The sequence below is a fragment of the Poecile atricapillus genome, chromosome 17 (assembly GCF_030490865.1).
Source record: "Poecile atricapillus isolate bPoeAtr1 chromosome 17, bPoeAtr1.hap1, whole genome shotgun sequence".
Classification (NCBI taxonomy): Eukaryota; Metazoa; Chordata; class Aves; order Passeriformes; family Paridae; genus Poecile; species Poecile atricapillus.
The window spans coordinates 6,602,418-6,612,964 of NC_081265.1; the positions used below are offsets into that span (position 1 = coordinate 6,602,418).

Genomic DNA, 10,547 nt, shown 5'->3' on the forward strand with positions numbered 1-10,547 from the left:
TACTAACAACCAGCTTAATGGCTCCAGTTCAAGTGCTATTCAATCAGGTCTTGAATCTGTGGGTAGGCAGCAGTAATGACACATGACATCACAGGCAAGTTATCTGCTGAGGTCAGAGCAGCCAGACTGGGCATCTCTGCCTTCTCTCCCCACAGGGAGAAACATGGACTTCCAAGGACTGGGAATTAAACTGTTAGAGATTTTGTTCCTGCCTTGTGTGACACATTTTGCTATAAATCAATCCTCTGCCATCCTCAAATGGCCATCAGGTTGATGTGGTTCTTTGGAGTGCATCACCACAGGTGTCTCATAGTTAAAAGGCTTCTACATGAAATGACACATGGCCTTCAGCAAGGGACGCTGAAGAGTGCAGGTGCATTCAACATGTTACACGTTTATTCCTCTTCCCAACTCCTTGAGGACAGGAGGATTGACCTGGTAATGAGAGACATCACAAGGGGCACATGACTGGGATAACCCTAAGATTTCTCAGTCATGAGCAAACAGATCTAACTAATAGACCTAGCATTTTAGGTGGAAATTAGTTTCCACAACCTCAAACACATTTGAAGTGAAACAGATTTTTCAAAGCAAAGAAGTGCTACAGAAGTTTGTTAGTTTGGGTAAACTGGAACAGCTCTAACTCGTTTGGATTTGTCTGAAATTTGCCAGCTTTACACAGTAAATCTCACCACACTGCACAGAACTTGGCTCAACTATGTGCTGAAGGGTTCCTGAAACTCCTGATGCTTCCAGTGACTTTAGTGATAATCTTGAGCAATTTACCGTTTCTATGGCTCATCATTTTTCATATTTCATATTTCCTCATCAATGAGGAAAACATGCAAAATTTGCGAGCATTTTCATATGAATATGAGCTGAAAAGAAAGGAAATACAGATTGACAAACTGTTCATAAATCCTTTGAGGAAGTGTTCAGCCTAGGTTTTGGGTAAAGTAGGAAAATCCTTTGTATTCCAGGAAAAGTATAATTATTAATGTAGTGTAACAGCATACATATGTTTCTATTTGTGTGACAAAATTTGTATCTGTGGGATAACATCAAGTAGACAGGATTCAAGAACATACTATCAGCCACTGTACACAGATGCAAAACTTTTAACACAGACTAAACATTAAAAACACTAAAAAAATGTGTTTTTCCTTTACTTCATTGAGAAGAACAAATTAAAATTTCATTATATTTTTTCATGTACTTAAGCAAACTTCTATCCCAAATTGAATGAAAATAGCTGAGAATACACTTGACAATAAACTGTATTTCATTATACTTCATTTTTCCTTCTTGTTCAGCGTTTTATACAAGCTGACTTCAGCCATGCTCTACTTCAAACACCCTATAAATGTTGAGGGCAGCTAGTTGTAAGCTGAAATAAAAGAATACAGCTCAGGTTTAAAAAAAAAAAATATATATATATATAGGAAGGTTTTCACAAAAGGTTTCCAAAATTCTGACTGTCTCAAACATTTAAAAATAGCCCTAGGAAATATCCTGGTAATTTACACACACAATGGCACTGAGGTGTACAGGTCTAACAGGAGTTTTTAGGCCTATTATGGGGCAGGGATGTGTAGGACATACACAGATGCAATCATTCGGTAAGTTAAAATCTCGAAGCATTATATGCTTTAGCAACCTTTATCTGTTTATTGCCTCACACTTTTAACAAAGTCACAGTTGAAATATCAGCTATAAAAGAAACATATTAGATTTACACATAAAGGTTATTTTTTCCAGCTTATTTTAAAACAGTAGTTAAAATTAAGCGCTTCCCTGGCAAAAATGTTGAGCAAATGAGTAATCCCACTGAGGTCTGCAGGACTTGATTTGTCAGCACACACAAAGTTACAGCCTTACATCTGCAGGAAAAGCACTGCTCAAAACTGCTTCTACTCCAAGCATTTTAGAAAAAATGCAGCTTAAAAATACCTTAACACTGAATATATTACATTAGGAAGGTGAAGTCCACCTTTATGGAGAAATAATGATTATGAATGAATTCCATTAAAGCATTTTGCAATATGGCTTTTATTACTTGGAAGCAACAAAGCTCTGAGCTACACTTCACTGAGGCCAAATTACTGTGGATTTTTGTATTTTACTCCCCCTAAAATAAAATTTTGGGCTTGTTCTGTGTGTCCAGTTTTATGACAGTTGCAGAAACTCAAACTGTTTTTTTTTCAAATGAAGGCAAAAAAGCCTTTGATATATTGAACAAACTACAGACCAAAATTCCTCTAATGCACTCCAACATTCACTTACATCTGCACAGATCCATTAGATATTCAGCCACAAGCTTATCACTGCAGTTCATCAGGACTGAAGATAAAACTCAGCTTCAATATTTGACAGCCTGATGCTAAAAGATTATCTACTGAGAAATAATCCAATCACTGTTCTTTGATATTAGAATCCTTGGCAGGAGGCAAAGAAAAGGAATACCAAATTGATCTTGATTACTTTATGGGGCTTCCTCTCATAATCTCTACACTGAATTTCCTTTTATCTTGTACTTCTGCTTATTTGCTGCCGTGTTTATGACTAAGTTTTCAAATATTCCAATCTCAGAAGAGAAAATTGAGAGACTTTGGGATGCATGCTTAATACTCAAACAAAACAGCTTCTCCTGCTCTCAGAGAGGTGTGACTGGGATTTCGAAGATCTTGAGGCTCCGTATTAAAAGGAGATGGCATTCTCTAGGGACCCAAAAGAGGGTCAGGTCAGACGGACAGGAAGAGACTCAGAGAGAAACTGAACAGCCCAGGGGTAAAGAGGGAATTCCCGAGCCCGAGTCCTCCACTTACCTTAAGGATATCCCCCCGTTTGAAGCTCAGCTCGTCATCCGCGGTGGCTTTGAAGTCGTACTTGGCGATGGCTTCCATGCTGGGGCTGCCGCGCCCGGCGGTGCGGGCGGTGGGCAGGAAGCGCTCCCCGAAGCCTCCGCTCCTCCCGCGGCCGCGGCTCCCGGCTCGGTGCGAGGCGCCGGCCCCGTCTCTCACATACAGGGAGGCCGGGGGACGATCCGCCCTAGGGCAGGGGGAGGAGGAGGAAGAGACGGGCCATTAGGGGAAGTGGCACGGATCGATGGCCGGGGCCGCGCCCAGCGCCGCTCCCTCCGCACGGCGCGGCGCGGCCGACGCTTCCTCCCGCCGCCGCTCGCCCGGGCCCGGCTCGCCCGAGTGACGCGTCCCGCGGCCAATGACCGCCCCTGCGCTCCCGGGGGCGGGAGCGGCACCGCCACCGGCCCGCCGGGAGCTACTGCCGCTCCTCGCCCCGGGGCTCGCAGCGTCCCGCTGCCTGCGGCAAAGCCCTGCCGGCCGGGCCCTGCCCGCTCCCGCCTCTCCCGGGAACCTCTCCCGCTCCTCGCACCGGTAATTACAGCGATATAACGGGGGGAGGACGCGGCCAACCGGCTCCCCGAGGGCCCGGGAGGAGAGCCCCGGGCTCCGCACCACGCACAGCCCGCGGTAGGCGAGGGCGTGCGCTCCGCTTCCCCACCGGCTGCCCTGGGAAAGACCCGTCTGGAGATGCCCGCCCCGATGGTTTGGGTTCTACCATTCATACAGCTCACGTCGATTTCAATACAAGCTAGACAAAGCAGAGAGCGCTATTGGGTTTTCGGAATGGAAATGCCAATCAGAAAGTGTCCTCAAATAATATGACACAGAAACAAAAGTTTGGGCTGACTCTAAGTAAAAGCAACCATCGTGAAATTACAGTGCTTTGAGCAGCAGAACATGTTAAAAAAATCTTTATAATTCAGTGTGACAATCAGCAAGTTTGTGTTTCTTACGGGCTCAGAGAAGACATTAAATCAAACCTGGCAAGTCATATATACACGCTGAAACCACTGAAAAGGCTTAAATTCTGCTCTCAGGTTTGAAAAGGAATAATTTACTAGAACTCCAACTACACTTGATAGCAGAGAAGCGAAATAATCAGAAAAAAACACCAAAACATAAGTATGACAGTCTATGAGTTAAAACCCACCTTGAAGAGCTAACAGAGAGCTGGCACTTGCCAATGACAATTCCAAGACATAAGAGATCTGACAAACACTGGTGAACCCACGCACCTGCTAATTCAGGCTCTGTGGTTGTGGCCCAGAAGGAGCCCTGCTGCATGCAAAGACAGCAGATGGCAACAGTAATTTCTCATTTCAGAGAAAAACCTGCCTTACATAAATGTAATTCAGCAATTAACATGCTTATATTCCATGAGCCCCACGTTTGTCCAACCTTCAGCTCCCTGTAGAGAATAATGAAGCTTGAGGCAAACACCAGAACTGAGATTCTATCACAGGAATCTGGCAGAATGAGAGGAGGTTTTAACAGGATTCACCTTGATCAAAAAAAAAGACCAGCTTAGCAGGGTCTCCACATTGACAGAGCTTTGTGATTTCTCTGGTCCTCCTACACAGCACTACTGAAACGTCAGCAAGGCTGAAAACAGAGTCACCCATCACAAAGCTCCCAACAGAACAATCTCCCTGTGCAACCATGACTGATGGAAATAAATGTACTGGATCCAAGCTTCAACCAACACACATAATGAAATCCATAAAGTGGATCATCATAACTACATTTTGGTAATTATGAAAGACTTAGTCTCAAGGCTGATAAAAACCTTCTTTCTGAAGAAAAAACATCCACTGTTCCACAGTGGAACACATCATAGCAGCACACTCATCCAAATAGCAACAATTACTTCCCCTCACCAGAACTATTTTCTCTTGCTGATTCTACTGTGTTGTGTTCACTATCTCCTCACCTTTTCCAAACTGGCCTCTTGGGGTTTGTCAACTGATGGTACTGATAATTTTCTGCTATTATAGCACCATTAAAGGGCAAGATGAATGACAGTCTATGAAGCAATGGAAAATGCAAACTGCTCAACACTTGTTGTCGACCTGTCCTGTACCTTTCATGGTAAACATCATCTATTTCTAGTCCTTCTTAAATATTACTGGAAGCAACCTTTGGGTGTTTCTAACACCACCACACCACATGTGAAGACTTTCTGCCAAAGGAGCATGGCTTGAAAACCCCAAGTTCCAAACCTAAGAATGTAACACCAAGTTGCACAACTTAAGTTGCACACTAAAGGTCTGAAATACATTTAAAGAAAGAAACTACTTCAACTTATAAATATTCCTTTTTGGGGGGCACACAAGCATTGCTACCCAGTATTGCATTACTAAGAATTACAAACAGCTAAGAATTACTTTTTTAAACTGAAGGTGTTAATACACAACTTTCTTAGAGAAACTGATGCAGCATTTCCAAGAACTATACTGGCATTTCCCTGAGCTTAGTAACAGCACAATGTCAGGAAATTTTCCAGCACAATTCAAGATGAAAGAGATTCATCATGCAATACTCTTTAAACATGGATTAGTATTACTACCTCCATCGGATATATTGTCAACATACAAAGGAGTGATGTTTCCAGGTAACAACGTTAACAGCAGCTGCAGCGTACAACAAAACTTTTAACCTTTCTGACTTTATACAAAAATGAAGTTGAAGTTTAGGTACTAAAGTAACATCTGAAACAGGGAAAAGCTTTGAAACTATTAAACCAAGATACTCACACAGCAAATGTCATGAAAGGTAAAGTCAAGGCATAATTCCCTTAAAGTCTCTGTGAACAGCAAATGCTTCCTTAAATCTTATTTAATAAGTTCTTACACACTCTCAGCTATGCCATTATTAAAATACGAACAAACCAACTGCATGAGGAGGAACAAAAAAGCACAGCTGTATCTGCTTCAGGCAGAGAGCAGTGCAACAGGACACGTTACTGCAGTGAACCCAGTCCACAGACTGCAAATGGAATAAGAATGCTGTGAATATTAACAGTCAATGTATGAATACGATTACATGTTATAAAAATTATCAGATGATCTTGCTAAAGAAATGACTATGACTTCTCAAAATATCAATGTTTCTCACCTTACTGTGACCAGGGTAAGACTTCCTTTGCTCTTAAAAATACTGGGAGGGGTGAGAGAAAGAAAAGGCAGCAGATGCAGCCAACAGTAGTGCTGCAGCTCAGAATGGAATAAAAGTAATTATAAATACAAACATCCCTGTTGTGGCCAACAGGAAACAATTCTCATGTTCACTTCAACAGATATTTCAAAAAGGCAAAGATGGGCTTTTTACACTACTCTTAGAAACAGCATGGTTTTTAAACAAAAGAGAGCTTTCTCATTGTTCTCTTTTCACTGTTTTACTGCTCTTCTGGAAAGTGATACAGGCAGGAATAGAACAACAGACAGTTTAGAAAGCCAAAGAGAGGCAAGATGGATCCACTGGGAGATTTTGGAAAGGATTAGATCCTAAACTTCATCAGCTGTTTTAGGACAAAACATTACTGAGGGTGGTAGAAAGAAAAATGTGTGCATACATCATCTAGAAGACATGCAGAAATGCAAGTGTCAGGCTCTAGACAAAAGAATAGAAAGTAAAAATTATAAGGGCAGAACTCTAATTCAAATTAACCAAATAAGGAAGTATAACATAATAAAGGAACAAAGTAAAATATAAATTATATAATCAACATATAAACCCCAGAACATCCAGGATCACAAATGAACCCCCTGATCTACCAGCTTAAAGTGATTCAACTTCCTTCAGCACCGGACAACTCAATATATCACTTACAAAACCAGGCTACAGCACAAAGCACAGATAATATTATTCAGATCAAAACGTTTTATCAGGTAACAGAAAACTTCACCTTTGCCAGAATTTATTTACTGGCAGTTCTTCCTTATTTTAAATTGTCTAAAACTGCTTTAAATGTTATAAGCTTAGCTGGTATAATGAAATACTTAAAATATTGCACGACAATCAACCTAAGAAATGATAAAATGAAAGGCACAAATTCTCAATATCCAAAGTTTGCACAAAAATGGACCGTGTATGAAGACTAATTAACCATCTGTGGTCCTTCAGAATTTGTCTCTTGACCCCGGGCATTCAAGAATTTTTGAAACAAAGAATTAACTTCCCTAAGCACTGTATCTGTGAATTGCTCTTGCAGTTACTAACTGTGCTACCGAATAGTTTTCACTGTAGGTTATAAAAGAGGGGTCTGAGTCAGATGTGGGAGTTAACAAAGCTGCATCCTTGTCTTCTACAGATTATTTGAAACTATACTGGCAAGTCAAACCTTATCCCACAAAACCAGCACTGGTTCTCAAGCAGGAAGTTCAGAAGAGAAGGAAAAGGCCAAGAGAAAAACGTTCTACTCCATCATAGAAACTCATATTTCAAGGGTGACCCCAAAGGTGTTTGGGGACAGTGCGGCAAGGATGTTATCCTGCCTAGAGGGTACTCGCAGACTTTTAACCTTTGAAAGCAGCCTTAAGTTATGGAATTCTTTTTGGGGAATACAAAAGATAAGCCCCAAGAACCACGACCACCCAGCACTCCCCAGCCCTAGGGCAGAGAGGAAAGTGACCCCCGCCCGGTGTTCCCTGTACGTGAGCCGGGAATCTCGCCGAGCCGATGACGCCTCTAGAGCCCAGAGCTTATTTCAACCACCCCCCACCGGCAGAGCCCGCATCCCCTCCACCCCCCGCGCCCCGGGCAGGTCGGGGCCCGGCGGGACACGGGGCCGGCGCCGAGGCGAGTCCCTCGGAGCGCAGCGAGGAGAGCGAAGCATCGCGGGGCGCAGGCCGCGGAACCGGGGGCTCAGCGTGTGCCCTCCCTACTCCCCGCCCCGGCACGGCCCGCGGTGGGCGGCGGCCGAGGAGGCTCGGCGGCCCTCCACACGCCCGGACTCACCGCGCAGCGCTGGGCGCTCCCGCCGCCTGCCCGGCCCCGCGCGGCCCGGCCCGGCCGCCGCTCCAGCGCCGCCTCAGCCGCCGCTCCGGCCCCGGCCCGGCCCCCCGCCCGCCGCGCCGCCGGTCCCGCAGCAACTCTCGCGAGAGCCGCCCTGTCAGTGCCGTCCGCGGGAGCGGCGCCTGCGCGCTCCCCGCTCCGTCGGGAGCGCGGGCACGCCCCGCGCATGCGCAGTGCCAGGCCGACCTTCCCTGCCCCAGTCCCGGGCGCCCGCCTCGGGGAGCGCGGGATTCGCGTAGGAGCGGGAGCGGCGCAGCAACACGGGCCGGGCGATACCCCTGATAGGAGGGTGTACCCAGGCGGGGGTCTTGCCATAGAACAAGAGGGCAAAGTGAAAGCTGCTCCAAGGGAAGTTCTGGCTGTACATCAGGAAAATTTTTCCCACGGAAAAGATTATTAACCACCTCCACGGGCTGCCCAGGAGGTGGTGGAGGCACCGTCCCTGCAGGTGTTTAAGGAATGTGGCACTCAGCACCGTGATCTGGTTGACATGTATCACAGGTCAGCCTTGCTGGTCTCTGAGGTCTTCTCCAACTAAATAGATTCTGTGATTCTGATGTCGAGGCTCTATTAACATCCCGGGCAGGAGGCCCTGAGTACCGGTTTCTGGAGGAGAAGCCAAGCCGGCTTTGTGCAAAATACTTGCCTAATTTGTCAGTATCTCCACTTATCTGTAAGACAAGGCTATCTACCACACCATGGAGCCAGCAAGGAGGAACTGATTCACAAGTTTTCTAACTACCAGAGGTACACCCCAGCTTGTCTAGGCAGTATCTGAGCAGACACCGAGGGGTGCAGAGCTGCTGACCAAGCTCAGAGCAAAGAATACACCTGGTGAGCCATTACTTGACAACTGCCATCTCTCCTGAGCAGTGATTAAAGCACCCGTGCTGTAGGAACAAACAGTTTAATCACACATGGCAATTACAGAGTACACAGAGGCCAAAATTCAGACTGCACAGGCAGCTAATGTCAGGGTTTACATGGATGACCCTCCTGACATTCTTTTCGCTTGAAAATAGCCTTAATTATACAGTAAAGCAGTTGCTCAGGTAAACATCAGGCCTCAATCCTTTGATAAAGGCATAAATAAAAAAGCTTTCCTCTGGCTTTAGAGAGGAAAAGTGGTTTCTGAACAAGATGCTTTCCAGGACTGTACTCCCACCCCCTGAAGGGATGAGTTACTACAGGGTTACTTTTATCCCTCACCACTCCACCACCTCCAAAAAGACACCAAGACTGGAAATGGGCAGTTGAAGCACAGCCACAGTGTCCAGACATCAACTGCAGAGCTTACAGCTGGGTCATGTAAATTAAGGATTATTGTGGATCAAAGTCTACAATTTAGGCACAGATAACAGGCAATAGGTTTGTTTTACAACAGAGATGCACACTTGCAGCCTCCAATTAAACCCTTTATTAACACTGGTTGCTCTCCCCAGCTGGACTCTGCCAGGGGGTTGTGGTTACATCCATACCAAGACCAGAGTACCATCAGAATATTTATCACAACCTTAGACAATCTGGCTTACAACCTGTGTTCTGCAAACACTGACTGCTAACATTCTCATTATAAATGCTTAAGCAGCTTGATAAAGATTGGATGAAATTTGTGCTTTAAACCCTTGCCAAGTGCATTTTCTCATCCTAACAATATTGTCTTTAAGGGATTTTAACTTATTCCCAGATTTGAATATTGGGGGAAGATGTGAGTTCTTCCCATACTTTTTTCAAAATGTTGGAAAGGGTGGAGAAAAGGACCTTTAGGAGTTGAGATGTTACAAATGTTTCAGACATTCTTTCTGAGGATGCAGACATGATTAATTTAGAAGTGACACCAAGACTGAAGAAATCAGAGCTAGATTCTGAGAACCCTCAAGTCCCCAGTACTTATTCCTAGAACAAGTCCTACAGAATCTCTGGTTTCATGCCCTCAAGATGGGGATTCAAAAGTTCATAGTAAGTTTCTGTAAGTTAAATAATATCTCAAAGAAGTTATAGGAGCTACTTTTAGCTGGACATGAAAAGCCAGCTATGGCCAACAGCTGCCAGTTGAATGACAGCTACTTTATGAGGCTGCAGCTGCCTTACTGTAAAAGGGCAGTCCTAGAAAATCAAACAAGCAACAAATTTCAGGAATAGCAGAGATTAGCATTACAGAAAGATATTCCTGACTGAGGAGCTGCTGATATATGCTTGCTTGCAAACCAACCCATGTAAAATGTTGTGACAAACAAGTTAATACTTTATAGAAACACACAACTTATTGTGCAATAACATGCAGCTTTGCTACAGCAAAAGCCAAAATCCTGACAGCATTAGGCAAGGATGAAAAAGGCAACAGAGACATTGTTTTGCTAAGGGTTCATTTTCTTTTTTTTTTTTTTTTCTTCAGTCTAGGAATAGCTTGAATTTTCTGTGACAGTTGATGATGATAAAATATAATCCAAGATTAGCTCTGAGTATTTTAAGAAGGTAAGAAGAATCCTTGTGTCTGACATTTCTTTTGGATACCTTTTTAAACTTCTCAGAGCAGTCTTGGGAAATAAATGTATGGGTATTGCTATCAATAGATCAGAGGAATATTTGTTAAAATGGGTCAAGCAGCCACTAAAGGTTTAAAATCGTTGCTTGGAATAGTTGTATTAATGCCATGTTCCTAAGTCTGTTCTT

General features: G+C 44.2%; 1 protein-coding gene across 1 annotated transcript in view; it reads right to left on the minus strand.

Annotated features, from left to right (window-relative positions):
* Positions 1-7,967, minus strand: part of GRB2 (growth factor receptor bound protein 2) — a 49,011-nt gene extending 41,044 nt beyond the window's left edge. The window contains exons 1-2 of the mRNA XM_058852746.1: positions 7,818-7,967; positions 2,826-3,048 (exon numbers count right to left, since the gene is read on the minus strand). Coding sequence (XP_058708729.1) covers positions 2,826-2,903 — 78 coding nt within the window. The 5' untranslated portion in view covers positions 2,904-3,048; positions 7,818-7,967. The remainder of the gene's footprint in view (positions 1-2,825; positions 3,049-7,817) is intronic.
* Between the last annotated feature and the right edge of the window lie 2,580 nt (positions 7,968-10,547).